Source organism: Sorex fumeus, unplaced genomic scaffold (assembly GCF_029834395.1).
Source record: "Sorex fumeus unplaced genomic scaffold, SorFum_2.1 ptg000043l, whole genome shotgun sequence".
Lineage (NCBI taxonomy): Eukaryota > Metazoa > Chordata > Mammalia > Eulipotyphla > Soricidae > Sorex > Sorex fumeus.
Window position 1 is genome coordinate 16448731 of NW_026606100.1, and position 27427 is coordinate 16476157.

Genomic DNA, 27427 nt, shown 5'->3' on the forward strand with positions numbered 1-27427 from the left:
ATAAACTGACTGAAGTTTTAAAATTACAGTATATTATTTTCAAAGCTCAATCAGTATCTCCACACTCCATTCCTATTAGGTTGATTCCAATGACGGTAGTCCATTTGATATAAAAATATCCATGTACCAGTTATTTTGTTTTTATTATCCTAATTAACTATGAATCCTTAATGATTTCCAGTTTCTAGTACCTAACATGTACTTAAATTGTGCTGAATGAATGCTACTTAGTAACTACTCTGGGTGTATGAGCATAATACAATTAATGAAAGAAAAGGTCCAATGCAAAACATTTTAATAGGGTGTCAAATATACAGTTATTAGAATTATCTAAATATCACTTATAAAAATTGGTGTATCACATTAGATGATTCTATAAAATAAAAACACAAATCACACATTGACAATAACCCCTGCAGTCCACGAATATCCCCCAGTTGTACAAATTACAAACATGTATTTTTTAAAAAAGAAACATTAGACACTTAACACAAAGTAACTCTGACTAGACTAAATACATTCATTCAAGTACAATACATCTAGCATAGTCACTAATAACACAATTTAGGTGCAATTTCACATGCTTTCGTAAGTCTTCCAGTACAGCTCCCATAGTAAAGTGTCTTTGTGCACACATCATACATCATACTTAAGACTATTTCACTTGTTATTATATACTGTAAGTGAACACCAGGCCAAAATTTAACCTCAATTATGTCAAAGTTGAACAATTTTTAAATTTCTTATAAAGTGTATTTTAATGTGTTTAGTTGCATGAGTCTTATTTTTCCCTCTTACTAGATGCTAGCAAAATAAAGATTTAATCTAACTCAAAACCTTCCTAAAGTATTATCAATTATTTAAAGTAACAATACAATCACTTGAAGTCAAAAAGGAATTTCTTAATTCATTACCAAATTTAAAATACCACTTAAAGAGGACAATTTTTTTAAATGTGCAGTAATTTGCTTGTGAATATGTATTGAAATGCTTTTCACAGTACTGTTGTGTTAAAACACTACACTAAATGGATAGCCTAAGTAAAACGTACCTTCAACAATAATGAAAATTAAGGCCTTTTAACGCTAACTATACTCACTAAACTTAGAAGTCAAATAGCGATAATAATGTTGCATTATTCGTCACCTCTTTAACATACTGCAAATTGCTTCATCTCAACTCAATCATTGGTTTTTACACAAATACCCATGCTAACTTTACAATCCTTAAACTCCTATTTCCCCATATATCTTAATTTTGTCCCCATCCCATCTAGACAGAACACTGCAAGTGGTTAGGGACTTGTCTGGTTACAACTGTATATCCAGGGACTGAAAACGGCATGTGGTAAACATATCCAGTAATTATTTCTGAATACACGAGGAGGCCTTGTCTCCGCAGGCAACTCTACTCCCTTTTCCAAAGCATGAACAGACAACTGCCACCTCTTCACATGACCGAATGAACAATTTTTAAAGGAAATCCAGTATGTGAAAACAAGATAGAATGTAAGAGGCGGATAAAGAAGGTTACAAACATACCAAATCATAGTTAAAGGCACTGGGTGAGGAAGATAAATATGAGGCAGTGTAAACAACTTTGAAAGCAAAGTACGTTTTCCCAAACAGTTAAGAGAAAAATGGCACTACAATCAAGACAATGTTTAAGATAGTGGATAAAACTGTCATTTCACAAAGAAAAAAATCTTCCACTGCTCTACCATTTTCTGCAATATCCAGAACCCTAGGAACAACTGTCCTCTGGTTGAGTGAAACAAAATTACATCTGGACCATCTCTGGACATCAATCTCTTGACCGTCATAATGTTGATACACAGTCGCTATAGAGATGAAATTAAACATCATCTTGAAAATCATACCATAGCAAATATACTCAATCAAATTTCAGAACAAGTTCTTGTCTGGCGGAGTACAATCTAAAGCCCCACAACAGCAAACTGTAGTGTAGAGAAACACAGCAGTCTCTTCAGACACATAAAACAACCAATAATGAAGACTGAGTTGAAAATAAGAGCTCCACGGTAGAGTCATTTCATATGTATTCTCACAACTGTTTCTTGAAAAACTACTTAGATAAAATACTTAGCATTTATCAATTTTTAATTTATTTGAATCTATGCAACCTTTATCCATATTAAAATATCAATTAATGTAAATATTTATTATAAAACTATTTTACAATTTAAATTTTTATTCAGAAATGTATTAGTTACTAGACACAATTTTCTGTTCATGAATGTGTTCCCTAAGAAATACCCTAAAACCATTACAGTTCCTACAGGGAGAGGGGAAACTGTGATAATCCTTTGAACCCAAACTATGCTTCCTTATGATGTAAACATTTACATGTTTATATATGCGTCATGAATAGTGATCGTTCATCCCCACATTGGTAAATTTCAGCATAATGTTAAATCACTGGACTAGATAGTAAAATGACCATATGAAACATAAAATGACATTGGACAACAGTGATAAAAATGTAAACAAACAGAATAAATGTTAATCCCATCCCTGAAAATCAAAAGATCAAAGCGCTTGTTTCATTACAATAAAACATAACCTCCTGTAAAAAGGTAAGACACTGATTTTACAAACCCTTTTTCCAAATATGGATTAAAAAAATCTGGAACAGTTGATTCAGACTTTATTGGGCTAAAATGTGCAAAATATCTGGTAATACTTTTATTAAATTTGATGGACATAGCTGTTACCATCCCATACAAAAAAAGGCTCTTTTATAGTTAAGATTAAAGTGTTTAATTATTTGAGTTTAAGACTTGTTGAACCACCATTCAAATAACAACAACAGAAGTCTATATTGTAGAAGAAAAATAAAAACTGAAAAACACAACCATTAATGAGTCAAAATATGTCCCAGAAAAAAGCTACAATAACTTGGCAGTAGAGAAAAATATGAAGACCCAATAGAAAACAGTCAATAAAGTAATAAACAAAACTTTGCTAAATTCTGCAACAAGATACATATAATATATTTTCCGGTTTAACAGATCGACTAAGCATAGGATTAAGCCATTTGGTACTTGGTGTTCAGGAAATTCACTAAGTGCCCCAGACAAGGGTTGGAAAGGTGAGAAGAAAAAAACTGTCATGCTTTCCTCCATAACAACAAAGTGCTTAATTCAAAAGTTTTATTTGCAATTTTAGGGTAAAAAAAAAAAAGAGGATGGCAGTCTAATACTTCATAATTTTCTAGGAACAGGGTAAAACTTATCTCTAATTTGATGTATTATTAAGTGAATCAAAGTGCAAGTGATCAATCAAGCACCAAAATATTTGCAAATTTAAATCAAAGTTTGAAATGTTTCTGGAAAAAAATTACCAGTTTTTTTATTAAAAAAAATAGTGAATTTGAAATGTAGGTAATCCAAAGAATCTAATTCTTTTCAAAAACAGCATTACTCTCCCCTCTAAGAAATTATAATTTCTTTCTTGAAATAAGACATAAACTGCTTCAGAGTCTGAGTGAAAAAGAAGCAAATTTAGATCATCAAACTAATGATGCGATAATTTAAACAAAGCATTTTTGATAATGCAATTATGAATATTGTCCTTTACTGCATACTAGAATTTTGAGAAACATTATTTTGGCAACATATATTTATACTACTGCTTAGCTAAATGGGACATATAAACAAATAAAATTTTAAAGGAAAAAACCTTCAGAAGATCCTTAAGAAATAAGACAAAACTTCAATCATCCACCTTTTTGAAGCAGCAGTTAGTAAAAGTACAGTTTATAATACTTCTCATAAGATACTACATATACTGATTTCCTTCCAAATGAAAGAATATAAAGAAAAAACGAGTTTGTTCCTTACAATTATGCTCTCTTTTTAACCCTGGCAGGAATAGTGACACTAATTTCAAGACTTTTGTTGTTGTACCCATTTTACATGAAATTTAATTTTGTAATATGCTTGCTTATAAATGGAAACGTAAGGGAAATCTATTCTTGGAATGCAGTGATTCTAGATCATTTTACTAAGAAGCACCTTCTAATATGCTGGTTTGAACTTTTAATATAAAATCTAAATGGTATCTTTTCCTGGAGCGAATTTTCTCCAGGTTTAGCCATTTCAGACATAGCAATACCTGTGCTTTCTAGATTTTTGAAAGTGTTCTAATAATGTAATGATTATAGATATACCTCACTGTTAAGGTTGGTGGACAGAAATATCACAATAAATTGGCTACAGAAAATGAAACTCTTAATAACTCAATGGTCTGCATTTTGTTTGAGCCAAAATACATGTTTAAGCCATGTACCACCACAATCCCTGCTCAACCTTTCTAAGTTTCTTTACTCTTCATAGTATTCTAATGAACAAGTAATTAGTTTTCCTGAGTAAGATTATAAAAAAGTTAACCCTCCTACCAAAAGTATAAAGACAAATAAACTACAGACTCACAATACAAATTTTTACATAGCATTACAAGTGCAGAGATATTACCTCCTGTTTCTCATTATGATTGCCCTGACTGCAGTAAAGCATTCAATTGTCTAAAATACTTTGCAGTACGGTGATTAAATGCTTTAGCCCATAAACATACCCCTCATCTATCGTGTTGCTAGGGAACACATGAGCAAAATCTATCATTCGCACTTCTACATCTCCAATCTCTTGGCAACCACTGGGAAGATGGTAGAAAACTTTTTCCAGTTGGGAGAGCACATTTCCGTTTAAATGTTCCTGTGACATGCTTTTCCACCCATTGTCTTGCTCAATGCTTTCAACCTTCAATGACGTTTGACTGTGATGCTTTTTTGGATACATTTTTCTGTGACGAGCATACATTTTGGACAAGTTTTTGCCGACTGTAGCCTCTATTTTTCCATTTGCTGTGGAACCTAACACGTGAAAGTTATTATTGTACTCTCGTACATCAATGTCTGAGAGTTGTCCTTTGGACAAAATCTTTTCCGCCAAAGTTCTTTCATTCATTTTTGTAGTAGGTGGCTGAGATGAACCTTCATATACAAAGAGTAATGAACTTGCATAAAAATTAAGCTGCTTCTGGCTTTCAAACCACTTCAGAATGTTCTCAATCTTCCGAATACTGGCAGCAACAGCATCTCTTCTTAAACAGTATCCATTATGAAAAAACCTGGAGACTCCTATAAAAAGAAAAACCTTAGCATTACAACAAAACTATAAAATTGTTATATTTGGGAAGTAAATTCATTTTAGATAGAATTTTCCAATCTTTCTCCCATCATCCTTTATAATTAACTGGACACTAAGAATTTCAGTCATATAAACTTAAACCTGAACTTAACTTCTGGCTAAGACATTTATAATAGAAAACATTTAAACGACAATTACATTAAGTAAAATTTTCTATTTAAACAAAAAATAAATTAGATGCACACTGATAGCTCATATATTGCTAGTATAACTAGTATGTAATATTATCCCATAATGTGCTGTTGGGCTGGAGCGACAGCACAGCTGTAGGGTGTTTGCCTTGCAAGCAACCAACACGGCCAACCTGAGTTCGATTCCTCCACCCCTCTCGGAGAGCCCGGCAAGCTACTGAGGATCTCGCCCGCATGGCAAAGCCTGTCAAGCTCCCCGCGACGTATTCAATATGCCAAACACAATAACAAGTCTCACAATTTGTTGTGGGATATTACTGGTGCCCGCTCGAGCTAACTGATGAACAACAGGAGGACAGTGACAGTGACAGTGATGTGCTGTTATGATACTATGCTTGAGCTTAGCTAAAAGGTCGAGAAGCGATATTATAAACTATTTTATACTAAAATGACTTATTTGGTAGCATTATATTCAAGAGCTAATATAAAAGCGAGTCAAATTGTAACTATTTTGACCCAGGGACAGCAGAAACGAGGGCCAGGAGGATTTTTCCATCGTTGGAAGCCGGCCTCTGGTGCTTGGGAAGAAGAACGGTTGGGCAAAAGAAAAGGGACCACTATGATGAGAGTTGAAAATGATCACTCTGGATAAGTACTGTGTGCTCAAAGCAGGTGAAGGAACAAACATGATGACCTCTCGGTAGCATCTGTATTGCAAACCCTAAAAGGAGCATGGGAGAGCAGGAGAGAATGAGGGGGAGAAAGGGACAGAGACAGAGACAGAGACAGAAGGAAAGTGCCTGGCATAGAGAAAGGCTCGGGGAAAAAGTGACCGGAGGGAAACTGTGGACAGTGGTGGTGGGGCATGTGCACTGGCAGAGGGATGGGTGTCAGAACACTGTGGACTGAAACCCAACCGTGAACGGTTTTGTGACTGTGCATCTCACGGTGGGATTCAATTTTTAAAAACCAAATAAAAAGAACTGAATTCAGGAAAAAAAATTTAATGTTCTGAATACTGTCAACAGTCTATAGCCAAAACATCAAGCTAGAAGTGTACAAAAGATAATATTGGAAGTATCACTACTCCTAGTTCAAAACTGAAGTTTTCAAATGTTTTAACCTATTAGATCAGAAATCATCTTTTAAAATAATGTATACCTATTTTATGACATTTAGAGATTCTTGGGTCTATACAACTTCACTTCCACAGTTTGTGAAACTGCAAAAATAACTAGCCTGGGAAAATATTTTAATAAATAGTTTATTTATTATTTTACAATTGGTTAAGCACACCAAACTAAATGCTAACCAAAACCACACTACATATCTTTATTATTTTTATACATATGAAATAAAATGAAGTAAGATGAAATAAAAATTCCATCTTTAAAATCCTTAAATTTTACATAAACTCTTCTCCATCTTAGGGAAAGCTAAGAATAAATTTAGAGCAGATTACTGTGGAAGAAATTTAAGATATTTACATAATGCCTTGGGCAAAATTATTTTGGAGGAATAGACTTCTTTTTAGCTTATTTAATGGCACTAATTTATTTGATGTGTAGTTCTAAATGCATGTAATATACAATTCAACAATACATAGGCAAATTTAATAAAGACATTTAATCCTATGCATACTTTTCAAAGTTGTATTCAACAGTAAATTTAATATACTATGACCTATATACTATGAGTTTAATGGCAAACTCTAGATATTAAATTCAACCTAAACTAGCAGGTTGGTTCACAGATATTATTTTTTAAAACATATGAACAAATAACAAAAATATAAAAAACTGATCCAAAGACCTATGGTTTAAGTATATCTTCAATCAGTTTAATCCACTCCTATAGGTCTAGATTAATCCTTTTAAAAGACTATTTATTATCAATTGAACCATTACTCAAAAGAGGGATTAAAGCTGAATCATTTTAGAATATTCTGGTAACTGTACAGTAATAAAAACATAAATTATGTTTTTCAATCCTTACCATCCTTTAGCGTTTCTTTTGTTAAACTCCTCCCATAGTGCTGGTTTTTTGCCTCATAGCTATCAGAATGAACGTGATACACCTGTCAGGAAAAAAGCAATGAATATTAAAAACAAACTCTTCTTGACCATGTGGGGTTTATCCCAGAAGGATAATGAAAGACAGGAAGATCGATTCCTACCATGCGTTCCAACGCATTCCAATGTGCAATGACTGAGTTTGAACCTAGGGCCTCATGCAAGGAAGCACATGCCCTGTCACGGAACTATATCCCTAGATTCATCCATGTTGCAAATGGAAGGTTTTCTTCTTTCTTGTGACTGAATAGTACTCACTGAGAGTCTTCTTTATCCATTCATCTCTACACAGCATTTTATAGCTTGACTATCGAGATTGCTGCACATGCCTGCAAAGATCTCTTTAGGATATTGATTTTCCTAACACACTTCAAAATCAAGCACATTAAGTGAATGCATGTAGTTGTATTTACATCAATAGAAAAATAGTATTAAATGCTGTTAGAACACTAAAGCACTGGAAGCAAAGAAGCCTTCTCTACACCTTAGACCAAGAAGAATTAAAATACAGGAAGAATCAAAATGTACGGGGCTGAAGCGATAGCACAGCGGGTAAGGTGTTTGCCTTGCACGCAGCCAACATGGCTCACACAAGTTCGATTCCCAGCACCCCATATGGTCCCCCGAGCACTGCCAAGAGCAATTCCTGAGTGCATGAGCCAGGAGTAACCCCTGAGCATCTCCGGGTGTGACCCAAAAAGAAAAAAAAAAAAAAGAATCAAAATGTACAAATGAAATGTTTTAAAAAGTGCCCCACCGATGGAAGAATCCTTACATAAATGGAACTAGGTAAGGTTTTCAACCAAAACCCCGAAACTTCCTCCACATACATTATATATTATAATAGCACAGTGGTAGGGCATTTCCCTTGCACACAGCCAGCCTGGCCGAGCCAGGTTCGATTCCTCCGTCCCTCTCGGAGTCCGGCAAGGGACTGAGAGGATCTCGCCCGCACAGCAAAGCCTGGCAAGCTCCCCGTGCCGTATTCGATATGCCAAACACAGTAACAACTGTTACAATGGAGACGTTACTGGGCCCGCTCGAGCAAATCGATGAACAGAGGGAGGATATATTAGAAATGCCCAGCGTTTTTGTCATGTGTGAGTCAAAGGACAGATAAATAGAAAAAGTACATAAAATTTATATGAACAACCAATCACTCTTACAGAAAAATTAGCAAAACTTGAAGAATGCGCAAAAATCATTCATCAAGTGTAACAAGCACCCAGCCCTCCAAAACTCTGACAACTGAAAATGTCTCCAGACATCGCCAAACGTAGCCACGCAGAGCAAATTTATCCCTGGTTGAAAGTCACTGCTCGGCATCATGAAGACTGCCAAAATACTCCAGAATTATAAATGTACATCAGCATATCAACTTTTAGAAACTTATCCCATAAATATGCAAGCACAGTGACAGAACAAGGTAGTTCTTGTGATTCATTTTTATACCATCAATTGTGACAAAGAACGGAGAAAGAATTTCAAAGACTCTTATCAAAAGGGACTGGTTAAATCATGCCATACTATTGTGTAAGACATGCTATACTATTGTGTAAGTGGCAGAGAAAAAGCAAGACACTTAACAGTATTCAAAATATATTTTGTGACTATATATGTATACACACACATACATATTCACATACATATGTTTACACACACACACACACACATACATGCTCCCATATACATATATAGGGATCAGAGAGATAGTACAAAGGGCAGGGCACTTGGCTTGTATGCAGGCAACCCGGGTTCTATCCCTGGCACCCCATAGTTCCCTGAGGACCATCAGAAGTGATCCCTGAGCACAGAACCAGGAATCAGCCTTGAGTAACACCCAAAATTATTTTTCAATCAAGTTTACCTCCTATTTTAATATTCTAGAAGTGTACAGTCAAATTTATATTTATATAACTATTCTCACTGTAATACTTTAATCACATTCCTTTTGGGTTTTGTTTTGGGGTCACACCCAACGGTGCTCAGGGCTTACTCCTCACTCTGCGCTGTGCTCAAGGACCAATACTGGCGGGCTCAGAGAGCCATATGGGGTGCAGAGAACCAAACCCTCGTCAGCCATGTGCAAGGCAAACGCCCTGGCCACTGCACTCCAACTCCAGCTCCCAAGAGCATATTTTTCCTTAGTTAAATGACATATAATTATCCACATTTAATATGAAAGGAAGCTATAGAAAGAAAAATAAAGCCAAGTTTGGAAAGCTAAACTGATTCACAGGAAAAAAAAAAAATCCTACTGAAATGCCAGCTGGTGATTCTTTTCTGAAACCAAGAAGTTGATCCTAAAATTCATGTGGAAATTTATTCAAAAAAATCTTGAAATAGAGAAAGTTAAGATATTGTATTCCTGACTTCAAACTCATTCCAAAATTACATTAATCTGATTACATGGTTCTGAAAAAGTATTTGCAAATCATTTATCTGCTAAGGGACTACTGTCACTGTCACTGTCCTCCCATTCGTAGTTCATCGATTTGCTCCAGCGAGCCCAGTAACATCTCCACTGTGAGACTTGTTACTGTGTTCAGCATATCGAATACGTCACGGGGAGCTTGCCAGGCTTTGCCGTGCGGGCGAGATACTCTTGGTGGCTTGCCGGGCTCTCCTACTAGTGAAATATTTAAAGAACTCAAGCACTGTTGCAAAAAAAAGGAAATAAAAAAAAAAAGGAGTTATTGAAAAATGGACAGAGAAACAGAACAGACATTTCCCCAAAGGAAATATCCAAATGCCCAAGAGAAGAGGAAAAGGCGCTCAGCATTCCTGATCATCAGGAAAACAAAACTCACAGCCCAGAAAAGATGTCCCTCACATTTGATAGGATCATCCTTTATCCACATTAAAATTGGACTTTCTTTTTATTGATGAGTGGTATATGAGTTGTTTTTATTTATTTTTTTTAAATTTGGGGGCCCCACCTCAGGGCTCCTAGGGACGACTACAGATTCTGGAAGGGCTAATGATGCCAAAAGGACTCGAGGTCTTTGAGAACTAAGACCAAAAGAATGATGGCTCTGACTACAGAATTTCTGCTTTGTGAAATTCCACTCAACTGGAAAGTAAGTAAGAGAAATTATTGTGATCTCTGTGATTTGTTTTGTGAGGTACAAGTCACTTAATGACTGATCAGTTTGAGGTCTGTAAGCTGTCAAGCAAGATCTCTCGTAGGTTGTCAGATACACAACTAAGCACTGGTAGGTGCTTGCCCTGCATGCAGGTGACCTGGGTTTGACTCCTGATACCCGGTACAGTGCCCCAAGACTATCTTGAGTGATCCTTAAGTGCAGAACTAGGAGTAAGCCCTGCGTGCTACCAGGGGTCACAGTTCTGACATTTAGCCAGAACTATTTATATTTAAATTTATATGGGTTCTATTCCTCCGCCCCTCTCGGAGAGCCCGGCGAGCTACCGAGAGGATCTCGCCCCACGGCAAAGGCTGGCAAGCTCCCCGTGACGGATTCGATATGCCAAACACAGTAATGACAAGTCTCACAATGGTGACATCACTGGTGCCCGCTCAAGCAAATCGATGAAAAACGGGAGGACAGTGTTTGTTCATTTGTTATTTTATTAATCATCTACTAAATATTAGAACTATTACAGACACTAAAATATAAATTACATGCATTAATCAAACATGCCAGTAAACAGAAGTCAAACTCTGCCCATACTGGGGAACTACAGACAACAAAATTTTAAAAACATATTATCTTTAGATATATTCATATTACAACGATGTCTACAATTTTCAAGGAAAGAACATGAAACGCACAATGTGTATGTTATACTAATAATCACTCTTACCCTCATGCCAAGCACCAAGAACCCAATCTCTTCCATTAATGGGTACTTGCTGACCTGTTGCTGAATCTTCTCAGATGAGGCAAAAGGATCATAACTTTTTCGCCCTATCTTTACATCCATTATACAGGGTTTATTAAATTTATGGGTCACATCTTCCAGTTTAAGGTATAAATCTGTTATCAGAGAAAAATCTTCATTAGAAAGCATATAATACCAAGGTAACTGCCAAGGGAAAACAAAACAATTCTAAAACTGATTTTTAAAGTTTTTCGGGGCTGGATAGCACAGCAGGTAGGGCATTTGCCTTGCATGCGGCCAACCCGGCTTTGATTCCCAGCATCCCATATGGTCCCCTGAGCACTGCCAGGTGTAACTCCTGATTGCATCGCCAGGTGTGACCCATAAAGCAGAATAAAAAGTTTTTCAAAAAATGAGAATTACTAGTTCCATCTGAAAAGACTGACCAACCAACAAATTGATTACAAGCATAAACAGCACAGAACAATTCTACAGGACATGAATTAAAGAACAGATACAAAACAGATGCCAAGGAGATACAATCTCAAAGGGCAGGACATTAAAACGGCCGTGAGATTGATCCAGCAATGTTGCGCAACACAGAAGGAAACATCCATCTCCTTTCTTTAGGGTTCTAAGAATGTTTCAGTTCTAAGGCTTGTATTTCAAGTGTCAAAAGGAGTAATACGGGGTAGTTGGCATTCGCGAGCTTCTTATCATTAATTGCTACATCCTGAGGGGCTCCAAAAGTCTTTATGAAGTGAAAATGTAGATAGCAGTACAACAAGTGAGTGAAACACGCTAACCAATCACAACACTGGCCAGAGATGTAGCTCAGCAGTATAGCAAATGCCTTCTATAGTTCAATTCCCAGCACTGCAAAAAAAAAAGAACAAATAGTAAAAGTCTTAAGAGGGCCTGGGACAGAGCTAAATGGACTAGGTGTAGGCTTCAAAATGCAGGAGGCCCCGGTTCAACCCTGAGCACATGGTCTAAGTACACAGATGTGGCCTCCAAATTCTCAAAGACAAAAATGAAAAAATAAAGTCTTTCAAAAAGTAAATTCATTAACCATCATCATTATGTCATCTCTATACCTGAGTGTAGAGTCATTACTTCCAACTAACCAAATGGTAGTCGTGGTTAAAATAACTTTCATCTGTGACCACAGAAATAATACAGAGGGGAAGGCACTTGCCTGGCATGTGACTGAACTAGGTTCAATCCCTGGCCCCACACATCATCCCCCCCAGGTACTGCCAGGCGTGATTCCTGAGAGGGCACAATTCGGAATAAGTCCTGAGCACAGCCAGGTGTGGTCCGAAACCTCAAATAATAACATAATAGTATTTTTTTAACATAAAATAGAGATGACAGGAACTCTACAATCTCTGCTTTAAAAAATCTGAATATATAATTTGTACATCTTCTCTTGGGAAGGAGGAAAATACAAATGCAAACATTCTGGATAGTAGGAATACAATAAATGTTTGCGGAATGAATGTTTGCTCTTCTTAGTCTTCTTCCCAGAGAGACTTTGGGTTTGGCTTTCCTCAAATTACAATAAATTGAGTCACGTCCTCAGTAAACACACCCAAATACTATGGGCTCTATTTGACATTTATTTTGACTAGCCAATAGAATACATTAAGAACTGAAAGTAAGCTTTAAGAGGAGCTTACTTTCAGTTCTTAGTCTATTCTATACATGTTATGTAATTAACTTCCAAAATACTGATGAGCAATATTAAATTAATAATCCTAAGACTTTCTGACAGAGGTGGTAGAGCGTTTTAGACCTCCAGCTTCAACTTTTTAAGTAAAAAATACTTGAAATCATCTCTTTTCATTTATAAATAATAGGTTTTGATAAATATCTGCTTCAGAGATATGGAGCTCTTAAAAATAACTATATATTATGTATTTAGAAAAAATAATGAACGCTTGATATATATATGTAGCTTGTAAGTTTGAACTGAGTCTTAAAAACTGAAGAGATTTTTATGTATACACATGCATGTATGTGTATAAATAACAAAATAGCATAATTAACTTTTCCAATTTCTAACATGCTCATTTCTTGAACAGATTCTGGTGAAGCCAGACTGTCAAAGGTACAAGAACCAGCACCTGTAAACGTTAGATCTAAGAAAGGGAATCACAAAGTTCACTCCTGTTATTTGTATAATAAACAGAAGGACATCTACTTTTTATAAATACATGAAGTACAATATACAAGTGATAGAAATAGCATTACAAGAGGTAACAGGGATTAGAAATGCAGTCAAATTTAAGAGGTTAGTTAGCAGCTAGAGACACAGCACAGCAGGCAGGGCACTTGGCTTGCCACAACACACGGCACCTGAGCCCTGCCAGAAGCGATCCCTGAAAGCAGAATCAAGAGAGCCCTAAGTACACTCGGTATGGCCCAAAAACAAAAAAGAAGGGGGTTGGGAGAAAAGGGGTATGGCTGCAAAAGACAGACCTTTTATTTTTACTCAATGGAATATCAACTACAAACTTTCTTCGATTTTTGAGGTAAGCATCCTAAGAATAAATACCAGCTATTCCAAACATCTCTACTTCATTACTGTTATGACGACGATTCAATATGATCCATATGATTAAAAAAATCCTGAAAACCGAATGGGCTGAGCGCATACTCACATGCAGGAGGCTCAGGCTTCACTCCCCTGCACTATGAATAGTCACCTAAGCCAAGGAATGGTCCAAAACCAATTTTTTAAATGCATGCATTTATGCTGTTGATAATACAAGTTTATGCAAGGTCACTATCGATGAAGAAAGGTTTTCTATTTCAAATTTGTTTTTTATTAAAATGTGTATAACTAGCTATGGTAGATAAACATTAAGTATACTTTGTTTCATTCCTCTACAATTTTCCTGCTGCTGGAATATCATCTGACATTCTGAGATGCAGAAAATTATCCAATATCCAAAGAGGAAAAAATGGAAATGTTTTAAATACTGTGGAAAACTTGAAATATTTATAGATAACTAAATTGTAAAGATGACCAGCTTCTTGAAGGGTAATTGAAGGAAGATTTATTTAGATTCCCCTAATACAAGTTTTTGATTGTGTAAATTATGAGGCTATGGACTCCAAGTTTCACCAAGTATATATATATATATACACAAATATTTATATATATATACACACACACGTATACACATATATATCTACAAAGTCTACACATCTAATATATATCTATGTATCTACAAAGTCTACTAGGTATTGATCCAAAAAGGAGAAAAGGACAGGTGCAGAATTTCTAAATTACCCAACTAAGACACCAACAGTAGTTCTTGAGCACTGTCATGTGTGGCCCAGAAAATTGAAAAAAAATAAAATGCTATTATTTAAAGTCTGAAGGCAAAGAACAGGAGATAGTCTAAAAATCAACTACAAGTATATATTTTTTCATTCAATTAGACAGATTGGTCATTAACATGTATATGTGACTTAAGAAACTATTTTTGGGTATCTATTTTGGGTAAAAACCATTTTGGGTAAAATACTAGTAAGTTGAACAAAAATACACATGCAATCTATATGGCATTCGACTTAACTTATATAAAGTCTTTTTAAAACCCACTCTTACAAATTAAGATCAAAAAAAAGAGAAGGATAAATTTCAATGAAAAGATTACCATTCGGTGCAGTGGGAGGCGACCAGGTGCCATAATACCTTGGCAAATATTTTCGGAGCTCTAAAAGAACACCATCACTACAATCAGCAGCATAGACCTAGAACAAAAGAATACATAATATTTTCATTCTGGCTAATTAAAATGCTTTACAATAGCCCTAAACATCTCTCAAATAAAATAGTAATGTTGAATTAGAACTTATATGTGAGTTTCAATTGGAAGTAAATTTGAAATAAGCAAAAAAGATTACTATCTGCAGAAGAAAAACTAAGTACAGGGGCTAGAGCAATAGCATAGCAGGGAGGGCGTTTGCCGGGTTCGATCCCCGGCATCCCATACAGTCCCCCAAGCACCGCCAGGAGTGATTCCTGAGTGCAGAGCCAGGAGTAATCCCTGAGCATCACTGGGTATGACCCAAAAAGCAAAAAAATAAAGAAAAAAGAAAAACTAAGTACAGAGATCTAATTCTAGTTTTCACTGTCCTTGAACTATTTTATAACCAATTCCAGGCATTCTTGACAAATACAAAATCCACAAATATTCATAAATACCTAGTAAATTTTGGTGAGGAGGAAAGTCAAAGTTCATTGACTTTCCTTCACAAACCTAGATAGGGGAAAAGAGTGTTCGTAAGTAAAGTCATCGAACTTTGACTTTATTCCACATAAATTTGTGTTCCTTTGGTTTCTTTCTTGAATGAGCTTTAATATCTGCCTGGTTCCTTTCTTTAAATGATGACTTTTTTTTTAAATAATTTATTTATTGGATCACCGTGGGAAAAGTTACAAAGCTTTCAGGTTTAGGTCTCAGTCATGCAAATATCAAACACATTTCCCTTTACCAATAAATGATGACTTTTAACAAAATTCTTAATGTGGTGTGATTTAATTGTTTGGGGAGCCACATCTTGACAAGTGGAGGCTTAAAGGTCATTTCCTTTGGTGCTGCAAGATCGGTGAGTGCCAGAAATTGAACCCAGGCCTCACCCATGCAAGCAAAGTAATCCACCACTGACCTATATTCCTGATCCTAAGGGTTGTGATTTTGTGATTTTACCTGATATATATCCTTTCATTCACTGTGAGTCACATTTTTGTCCATGTCATTTCTTTTTATAATTCAAACAAAACATACTAGAAATATACAGACATCATAGAACTAGGTTGTTGGGGAATTTCTTACTCTAAAGAAGTAAAAATACTTTTTTCTTTTAAAAACAACTTGTAAGATATTTTAACTAACTCTTGCCTAATACTATTTATACTAGAGAGATAGTACAAGGATTAAGGTGTTGCCTTGCAGGAGACTCTGGTTTAATGCTCAGCACCACATATGGTCTCCCCATGACACCTGAGCACAGAGCTGAGAGGAAGCCCTGAGCAGTGCCTGGGGTGGCCCAAAAGCCAGTACCCCAAAAACAGATGCACTCTGCCTAACTACCTAGAGCCATTCATTTGCTCATGTCAAAACATTTATGAAAGCAAACATTCAAATTCTAATTATCTGTGTCAAATCATATCTACTTCAAATAGTTACATGTAACATAATTCTACACAATAAACTCAAAGGTGACAGAGAATAAAAGACCCACGTGTTCCATTGCCATTTCATAATCTTCCTGGTTGAAATGTGAGCAGAAGTATTATTAGTCATGTCAGTGATAGTGCGCACAGCGTGCTTTATCCCTGTTATTTCCGGCATGACTCTAAAAGCCAGGCTCATGAGAACAAGAAGAACAGAGTATATTTCTATGTGCTGACCTAAAGTGGCCTATAACATATTTAAAAGTGAAAAACAAAAAACAAAAGAACTGAAGGGGTAGAAATGCAAACTTTTTTCTTTGTACCTAATTTTAAAAACTAGCATAATATTTCTCAGAGTGAACTATATGTCCCCCAGAAGGTATGCTATCAGGGTGCGTGCGTGGTAGTAGCTTTGGGTACATTAAAGGGGAACTTTCTATCTGTTCACTTTAAAAAGGTAGATTTCAGGGGCTGGAGCAATCATACAGCAGATAGGGCACTTGCCTTGCGCCTTGCATAAGCTGAGGCAGATTCAATCCCTGGCACCCTAAGTGGTCCCCTGAGTCTTCCAGGAGAGATTCCTGAGTGCAGAGCCAGGAGTTAAGCCTGGAGCCCCACCGGGTGTGACCCAAAACCATAAACCAAAAAGTTAAAATACATGTCCTAGAGTATTTATTTTAAAAAGCGGTGTAATATTAGAAACTTAGGTTACTTTACAACTTTAACAGGTTGAAGAAAGAAAATGCATATGACCATTTCAAAAGATACAGAAAAGGTAACAAAAATATTCAAAACTCACTGGTTTAAAATTATTTCTCAAAATAAAAGTAGAAAGAATGCAATAGAGCTTCCCTTTTTTCCCTCCAGGTTTTTGTTTTTCAAGTTGACTTGAGTTGACTACATCACTGAAATCTTTTAGTCCTCTTGCCTTGTCTCTTAATGGTGCAAGAACAGAGCAAGAAAACAGTAAAGATCAGATTATTGATGCTACAATTCCCTTTTTTATCAGTTTGTGTCTTCTCACAAAGTCACCTTCCTTGGGTTCCAGTGAGCACTCCCTCTCAGCCCTTACAGTCCAGGGACAGCATAGTGTTATCTCTTGAATGTGGCCTTAAATCTCACCACACCTTTGTAAAGTCGCTATTAAAGTGACAAGGTCCACTGTTTGTTTCTTGACAGCAGTGTATCTTACACAGAGAGCAACTTTCTAAATATGGAAAGACGTATTCAACAAAAACTTTAGAAAAACACACTCTGAAAAGTTAGAAGTGCCCCTGTTAAAATACCCTCGGCCCCCTAACCAGTTCTCACCACCACTGCTCCTAGTTAGCACTGAACTAGAAGACTTTGACAGAAGTAGATTCAAAAGGGACAAACCTCCAATCATGGAAGATATAATCGTCTATAAATAATCCAACTGGGATTGCTGGAGAATCTCATATAAATGTAAGTTTAAAAAATAGAAGGAACACTAGATAAGAGCACTATTTCAGTATAAGACTAAACTCGTTTAGTCTTATACATTAGCAATCACTGGAAAACTTAATTGAGAAGGTACATACTGTTAACAGAAACAAATATAGCATTAGAACAGATCCCACAAAGTATGCACAAGACTTTTCTAGCACAAATATAAAACACTTTCTTTAAAAAAGAAAAAACGAATGGGTCGCCATAGAGTACAGGAGTTAGGGGGCTTGCTTTTCATGTGGTGGGCTTCAGTTCAATTCCCAGCACTGCACATGCTCCTCTCAAGAATTAGTAGCGCACCCTCAGCACAAAACCAGGAGCATCCCCTGAGCACCAGCAGATGTGGTCCCACAAACTAACAACAACAACAAAAAAAAACAGGTGATTTAAAAGACAGAAAGAGGCAGAAAGAGAGAAAGAGACAGAGAGACAGAGACAGAGAGACAGAAAGAGAGAAAGACAGAAAGAGGGAGGGAGGGAGGGAGGGAGGGAGGGAGGGAGGGAGGGAGGGAAAGAAAGAAAGAAAGAAAGAAAGAAAGAAAGAAAGAAAGAAAGAGACAGACTAGTCTTGCACATACAGCAAGACTTCCTATATTTAAATCCTGTGTTACCCTTTACTATTTGAATAATCTAGGCCATTATTTAAACAAATTATGCCTTAATGTGCGCATATAGATAGCACAGCGGTAGGGCGTTTGTTTGCCTTGCACGCAGCCAAAATGGCCGACCCGAGTTCGATTCCTCCGCCCCTCTCGGAGAGCCCGGCAAGCTACCGAGAGTATCTCGCCCGCACGGCAGAGCCTGGCAAGCCCCCCGTGACGTATTCGATATGCCAGACACAGTAACAACAAAAGTCTCCAATGGAGATGTTACTGGGCCCGCTCGAGGAAATCAATGAACGACGGGAGGGCCTTTACCTTTACCTTTTATTAAAATGAGAAGCTAGTTTACAGGTTGTTGAGAGGGTCAAGTGAGGTAATATCGGTGAAGTATTTCAGCAACGCATTTGTTTTGTTTTGATTTGCATTATTTTAATAACTTCTATCAAAATTTCAGAGCTAATGTTATACAATTCTTAAAAGAAAACATAAATATAAATCTTTATGACCTAGTATTAGGTCATTGTTTCCTAGATAAGACACCAAAGGCATAAAAAAAAGAAAAAAAGCTAAATTGAACTGAATATTTTGAAACATTTGTCCTTCACTGAAATTGGAAAGACAATCACAAAATGGTAGAAAATATTCAAAAACGTGGTATTTAATAAGAACTTGTATTTGTTTTTTTTTAAAAAAAAAAAAAAACCTGACAGCATTCAGCCGAAGAGAAGGACAACATGGAGGGCGGGATCTACAGATCCCGAAGGAAAAAAAAAAAAAAAAACGGGTTCCAAAAAGAGCTGAGATCATCGGGAAGTCCCAGATGGGGTAGGTACCGCATCCCGCCTCCCCCAGATGGAACCCCGGTGACCAGAAGCCTCTACAAGCACAGCTCGAGTATGCGGGAACTAGGACTCTATATACAAAGTGATCCATGGGAAGTAAACCACCCAATGTTTCTCTCTGAAAATCAGAGTTAAGTTTGGAGCACGGCCACAGCCCCAGAAGCACAAGGACTTAATGCAGAACCCAGCAGCTTGGAGCAGAAAAGTGAACGGACTATGCGTTAATCCAGGCCATCAGGTCTGTCCGGAGGGGAAAGGGTGTTGCCCCAGTCGCCTTCTCCTCTCTGGAAAGAAAGATGGCGGCCACATGGGAGCCTTGTGGACAGCAGGTATGAGCCAGGGGAGTGGGGGCGACTAAAACCTCATGGGAAGGGGGGCGTTTCGGTCCGCCCTTCACGCCCTACTGAGGTCACCAGTTGCCCCCCATGAGCGGCTCTCCAGCACGGCCACAGCCCCAGAAGCACAAGGACTTAATGCAGAACCCAGCAGCTTGGAGCAGAAAAGTGAAAGGACTATGCGTTAATCCAGGCCATCATGTCTGCCCGGAGGGGAAAGGGTGTTGGTCCCTTCCGCCCTCCTCCCTCTGGAAAGAAAGATGGCGGCCACATGGGAGCCTTGTGGACAGCAGGTATGAGCCGGGGGTGTGGGGGCGACTAAAACCTCATGGGAAGGGGGACGTTCCGGTCCGTCCTTCACGCCCTACCGAGGTCACCAGTTGCCCCCCGCGAGCGGCTCTCCAGCACGGCCACGGCCCCAGAAGCACAAGGACTTAATGCAGAACCCGGCAGCTTGGAGCAGAAAAGTGAACGGACTATGCGTTAATCCAGGCCATCAGGTCTGTCCGGAGGGGAAAGGGTGTTGCCCCAGTCGCCTTCTCCTCTCTGGAAAGAAAGATGGCGGCCACATGGGAGCCTTGTGGACAGCAGGTATGAGCCGGGGGACTGGGGGCGACTAAAACCTCATGGGAAGGGGGGCGTTTCGATCCGCCCTTCACGCCCTACCGAGGCCACCAGTTGCCCCCCACTAGCGGCTCTCCAGCACAACCACGACTCCAGAGCACAGAAACCAATTTCTTAACTATCTGACTTTCAGTAGAAATACTTCCAGGGTCAATAAGTAAAATAGCAGAAATCCAAAACCAACATTTAATTCTTGAACCCAGCTGTAGAAAGCAAATCACTTCACAATGCTTTTTCAGCATGTCTGATGGGGGGGGGGGGGGGTAAACTCTAAATAATAGTGGTGAATCTTTTATTGAAACAATGAATCTAATCAAAGCAGATAGAGTGTTAACTAGAATTCATCTGCCCCACAGGGACTGGGAGGGGTGGGGGTGGGGTTTTATTGGGGTTCTTCATGGTAAAAAATAAGTATTGGTAAAGGGAAATGTGTTTGATATTTGCATGACTGAGACCTAAACCTGAAAGCTTTGTAACCTTTCCCACGGAGATTCAATAAATAAATAAATTTTAAAAAATTAAAAAAAAAAACCCTGACTTAGGGTTCCCACCTAGATTAGAAATTTCCCAAATAGGGTACAGTCTGAAGTGAGTAAAAAAATTATTTTTTAGAAAGATAATCTAATAAAACAGCAAGTGAAGGATCTAAATAAACAGTTTCAAAGAAGATATGTATAAGACCAAGAAGAATGTGAGGACACTCAACATCATTAGTGATTATGAAATGCAAATCAAAACAAACCACAAAACAATAAGCATTTACACTCACTTGGATAATCACTAAAAAATAAAACAGGGGCTGGTAGGTTTCAGAAAAACTGAAACCTCATACATTTCTGATGGAAACAAAAAGTATAATGGGACAGCCACCTTGGGGAACACTACGGCAGCTCCTTAACCAGTTAAATAAAAAATTCCACGATCCAGCAATTCTACCCCTAGTACACACCAGAAGAACTGAAAACAGATACTCAAGTATTGCACATAAATGTTCCTAGCAACACTATTTACAAAAATAGAAAACAATTCAAATGACTAATAAGTGGGTGGACAGGTAAATAAATGAAAGATTACAAGAAACGGACACCAACCTTCCACCACCACAAAAAAAAAAAACCCAGACATAAGCAGTTGCATTCTGCATGCCTCCATTTATATGCAACACTACACATAGGTCTAGGTTCATGGAAAGCAACGGTTTTTCAGGGACAGAGAAATGGTTTAATGAACACAGGGTATTCTTTTGGAGTGATAAAATGTTCTGTTGCTAAATAGAGGTGGTGATCATAAAACATGGCAAACATATTAAAAAGTATTCCTCGGTGGGATGGAGGGGATGGGGGGTGGGAGGGATCCTGGGATCAGTGGTGGTGGGAAATGGGCACCGGTGGAGGGATGGGTATTTGATCATTGTATAATTGAAACCCAAGCACAAAATTTGTAAGTCTACAACTGTACCGCATGGTGTCTCACTAATAAAAATTTTTTAAAAAAGTATTCCTGATACTATGTAGCTACAGGAAAAGATGCAATCTTGATTTCACTGCAACTTGGATGGAAGTGAAGGGCATCCTACTCAAGCAAAGTCAGAAGGATGAATACCAGACGATCTCGGTGGTATACAGAGAAACAAAACAAGGGAACGGACAGTATCTAATGATAACAAATCCTTGGTCCCGGATCACCAAACTGAGAATGCCAAGCACGGAGGAGAAGAGGTGGTGGTGAAGACGTGGACAAGTCCCACAAGGATAGAGGTGGTGGTGAAGACGTGGACAAGTCCCACAAGGATACGTAAAGGGAACGGGGCGCTTTTGTGGTGGTGGTGAGGTGTGCTAACTGTATACACTAAAAACTGTATTTTATTATAAACAATTATAGTATTATAAACACGTGGCTTACAGTATTTCAATTAAAAGGAACTTTAAAAAAAAACTATCCTGTCACACAGTTCATTAGATGCTACATCCGCCCATTCCCCTCCCCTCTGGAGACTCATTACGCACATTAGAACATTTTAGAGCCCTAAGAGTTCTGCAGTAAAAACAAATTTAGCATTTCTGAGAAACACAACCAGTTGCACAACTGTTTTTCAAATTGTAGTTTATAACACATTAAGTAAAGTCATTTTGGTGATTAGAATGTCACTGTCACTGTCCTCCCGTTGTTCATCGATTTTGCCTGAGCGGGCCCAGTAACGTCTCCATTGTTACTGTGTTTGGCATATTGAATACGTCATGGGTAGCTTGCCAGGCTTTGCTGTGCGGGCGAGATACTCTCGGTAGCTTGCTGGGCTCTCCGAGAGGGGCAAAAGAATTGAACCAGGCTCAGCCAGGCTGGCTGTGCAAGGCAAACGCCCTACCGCTGTGCTATCGCTCCAGCCCAACTAGAATGAAGTTTTTAAAATAAAGCAGAAAAGTACATTAGACTGCATTGAGAAAGGTAAGCTTACTGGTCAGGGAAATAACTCAAAAGAACAGAGCTCACGACTCCCAAGTGTGAGGCCCCCAAGAGCACCACTGGGCATGGCTCTGGTGGCCCCCAGCACAGTTGATTCAAGCTGATCCCCTTCCCCCACTGGGAGGGTCTAAAATAAACAGTAGAAGCTAGATAAGTCTTATGAAATATGTTTCAGTCCACACACTGTACACTAAGATATAGTATTAAACGTATTTCCTCTTGAATGTATTTCTTGTTGAATGATAACCAGAAAACTATAAAAACAAAAAAATTCTACGAATGCAAGATAGCAAATCTTACCTCACTTACCATATTATAGAATTCCAGCTCTCTCGGCCCCCTTGGAGGAGGCTGTAATTGTTTCAAAACCGTGCCATCAGGATGTTGTAGTATACCTAGAGAAAAAAATTGTGCATTTTTAATGCTTTAATAATAGGGTGACCTTTTTACAGGATAGAGGTATAAATAAACCACTCTCATAAATTTAAAGGTCTCCTTGTACTTCAGAAATCTTAACACTCAACTACCACATTTCAGTTCTTGTTATATGCAAAGCACCAGGCCACTAACTCTTCAATGGTTTGCTTATTACCCTTTTATGGTCCCTTCAGATTTTCTGATAAAGAGGACACGTACATTTTTATGAAAATTCTTCCATGAAAGGGCCAGAGCGATAGTACAGCAGGCGGGATGCGTGCCTTGCATGCAGGTGATTTTCCAAGAGACGTTATTTCACTGACGAACAAGTCAAAAGCAGAAGGAAAACGGCAACAAGTGCCTGTTCCACATCAACAATAACAAAAATCAGGAGCAAAATTGATCCCACTTTTATAAGGAGGAGAAAAATCCTACATGAATTTCCCACCTTGTAAGTTTTTTAACTATTAGAAGAAAGCAAAAGAGATGTACACTCAGAGAGTGTGAGTCTACCTGGCCATCACGAAAAGAGGAGGCTGAATTCAGGCACCGATCCTGAAGCAAAAAGGGAAACTACTACCCATCTGAAGAAGGCTTTTTTTTATAGCAATCACATACGTACTAGCACTGGCCCTCCAGAACCATAGAGTCTGATTCTCAAGCTTATGCTGTATCTTAAATGTTCACATTCTAGAATTTCACAGTATCATGTGGGTCAGAGTGTAACAGGACTGCATTGTAGCACAGTAGCACTGTCCTCCCATTGTTTGCCGATTTGCTGGAGCAGGCCCAGTGACATCTCCATCATGAGACTTGTTCCTGTGTTTGGCATCTTGAAGACGCCACGGGGACCTTGCCAGTCTCTGCCGTGCGGGCAGGATACTCTTGGTAGCTTGCCGGGCTCTCCGAGAGGGGAGGAGGAATCAAACCCAGGTCGGTTGGGTTGGCCGCGTTCAAGGCAAACAAACGCCCTACCCGCTGTGCTATGGCTCCAGCCCATAATAGGACAAGAACATTTATTTACATATTTTGATAAAACATGCCACTAAAGTTTCTGTTGCTTTCATTCGTGTCAAAGTTTTATAATGATCCCAAAATGCAGAACTAAATCAAGTGAAGTACAAAGTCTCAAATCAATCAAATTTAAGACACAGATACAGAAGGAAAGTAAATACTAATCCACATGGCTATGAATGAGGTTAGGATTTAGACCCAGAGTAGACCTTACTTCCCTCATTCTTCAAAGGGGAATGAGGAAAGAATCATTTTCCCTTTTCCTGGCAGGTATCTTCTTTGGACACAGGTAAACTGGTCACTAGGCAAATGCATTTAAGCAGGCAAAGAGAAACCTGGTCAACAGCAGACAACAACATTGGGTCAAAGGACTGGACGGAGGCAATTTTCTCAACACAAAAAGATTACTTATTCCAACAATTCTCCCACATTAACTACTCAGAAACACATCTTTTCTACACTTTTAGAGAAAGTAGCCTGTGGGAGAAATTGGCAATCCTGATCATTTTCTCAGTAACGTAATCCCAACATACAGAAGTAAACCAATAAACCGCAGACATACCTCTCTCCTCAAAAGAAATGTTAAGATAAAAACAGATCACTTGGGAAGACTGAATCAATAAGAGATAATTGAATGTATAAGACAGAGTCAATAATAATGAAGTGGATACTTAAGCACCAGCTCAACTAAATCACAGGAAATGTCATTTAGCTCTTACACTCTTACACTCTGGAACAAAATGTAACACTCTTAACTATTATTTAAATTGTCCAGACTCCAATAAAAAATTGAGAAATCATAGGAAATGTGATGCGAAATCAAGAAAAACAGTAATTGCCATCAGCGAATAAGAATGTTAAAACAACAAAACTGTGCTAAAGAAATAGGAAAAAGTGGATATAGTAAGTGACTAGAAGCAGCATTTTTGGGAAAAAAAGAAACTCGGGGGTATGGTACCGCCAGCAGGTCAATGTGTACCTGTGAGTGCATCAGCAGCCTAATGGCGCCTTCAGACTTCCAGATACCCCAAAATTGCTGCTGTGCCTTTGGCCAAACTCCAAAAACTTGGGGCAAAGTTTATCAAGAAAGCAAATGGCCAAAAGTTAGGTATGTGGAAAACACACCCACAAACCACCTCCTGCTCAGCTATATAATTGGAGGCATGACCTCTCTGGTTCCTGATTGAACTGCTTAATGGCCATGATCCCAGAGACTCTGAAACACATCTTGAAACCCAGCGGCTTTTGGCAGAAATGCGTCCGGTCCCTGCAGTAGGTTACTGGTGCTGGGCCAACCCAAGTGGGAATAGGTTTCGTGCCTTGGCCTGTTCCCCCCGCAGCCCAGTGGCCGCCATCCTCCAGAGGCCACTGGACAGTCAGGTTTGGGCCCCAAGTGACAAGACATTTTGGGCCTCACGGGATGGAAGTGGAGCCGGTCCTATCCTCCCCACCCCAACGAGACCCCAAGTCATCGCCCACAAACAGCCTCTCTGGCTCCTGATCAAGCTGCTTAACGGCCATGATCTCAGAAACAAAACTCGAAACCCAGTGGCTTTTGGCAGAAATGTGTCCAGACCCCACAGTAGGTTACTGTTGCCGGGCCACCCCAGGGGGAAAGGGTGTTGTCCCTCCGCTTGCTTCCCCCTGACAGGTCAGTGGTTGTCATTCTTCAGAGGCCATTGGACAGTCAGGTTTGGGCCTGCAGTGATGAGACATGCAGGGCCTCAGGGGATGACCCCCATGAGCCGGTCCTGTCCTCCCACCCCAATGAGACCCCCCCAAGTCATCGCCCATGAACGGCCTTTCTGGCTCCTGATCAAGCTGCTTAACGGCCATGATCCCAGAGACTCAGGAGCAAATCTCGGAACCCAGCAGGTTTTGGCAGAAATCCTTCCAGATTCAAGTGTTAAAATTTCGGAATTTCAAAATTGCGTGGCCACTACTGCAGCCACGCGACATCATATGTTATTCATAACCAGCAATAGAAAACAAATTGTCTACTGTTGCCTTTTCAGCAGATCTGAGTGTTGGGGTAAAATCTCAAATAATAGTGGTGGGTCTGGTGTCAAAATATTGAATGTGATCAAAGTAGAGAGAGAGTAATGTGGAAATCATCTGCCCCACAGGTAGGGGGAGGGTGTGGGATGGGGGTATACTGGGGTTACTGGGGGTGGAGAATGGGCACTGGTGAAGGTATGGGTGTTTCATTGTATGACCGAGACTTAGACCCGAAAACTTTGTAACTGCTCTCACGGTGATTCAATAAATAAAATTATAAAAAAAAAAAGTAAAGTGGAGTTCATGCACAATTCAACCAGCTAACCAGTGGCTGAATAAATAGCGTTACTCCTACATAAAAAAAAAAGCACTGAAAGAAATCAAAGAATTGAAAATTCCTAGTATCTGACAGAAAAAATTTAACCTACACACTAAAGAACAGGCAGTAAAATCTGAACAGGAAACAAATTAACGCAAAGAGGTTTTATAAATGATAAAAAGTTAAAAGATACTTGAACATTAGAAATCTGTGGATAATATCAAGCATTCCAACAAAAACATACTTTGTCTATCACATTAGTTTTGGGTCGGAAAATATCTAGACCTCCTCTCTACAGAGAATACTAAAAGCTGAAAGTGCAACACCATCAAAAATAAGGAGAAGTCAAGCTACAAACGGTCATGGTCCTCCCGTTGTTCATCGATTTGCTCGAGCGGGCCCAGTAACGTCTCCATTGGATACTTTGTTGTTACTGTGTTTGGCATATCGAATACGTCATGGGGAGCTTGTCAGGCTCTGCCATGCGGGCGAGATACTCTTGGTAGCTTGCTGGGCTCTCCGAGAGGGGCGGAGGAATCGAACTCAGGTCGGCCATGTTGGCTGCGTGCAAGGCAAACGCCCTACCGCTGTGCTATCGCTCGTAAACAACAAAAATCACATACAAGGAAAGACTTCTATCATGACGCAAAGACAAGACGGGAGCGCACCCCCCCCCCCCCCCGCCCCCAGCACAGCACAGAGACCACGGGCGGCAGCAGGTCAGGTCGACAGACCCTGAGACCAATGAAGCCAACACGCTGGCGGAGGGCAAAGTCTCGGAACATTATGTAAAATCCTGGAAGCAACAGGACTGCAAATCACAACCCTCAAATAGATTTTGTAAATGACTATCAAAAACAAAGTTAATAATCCACA

The 27427-nt window shown here is 38.8% G+C and overlaps 1 protein-coding gene across 1 annotated transcript in view; it reads right to left on the minus strand.

The window, feature by feature from the left end:
* Positions 1 to 278: 278 nt before the first annotated feature.
* Positions 279 to 27427, minus strand: part of IPMK (inositol polyphosphate multikinase) — a 37188-nt gene continuing 10039 nt past the window's right edge. The window contains exons 2-6 of the mRNA XM_056120483.1: positions 23113 to 23198; positions 14948 to 15044; positions 11259 to 11431; positions 7357 to 7438; positions 279 to 5160 (exon numbers count right to left, since the gene is read on the minus strand). Coding sequence (XP_055976458.1) covers positions 4538 to 5160; positions 7357 to 7438; positions 11259 to 11431; positions 14948 to 15044; positions 23113 to 23198 — 1061 coding nt within the window. The 3' untranslated portion in view covers positions 279 to 4537. The remainder of the gene's footprint in view (positions 5161 to 7356; positions 7439 to 11258; positions 11432 to 14947; positions 15045 to 23112; positions 23199 to 27427) is intronic.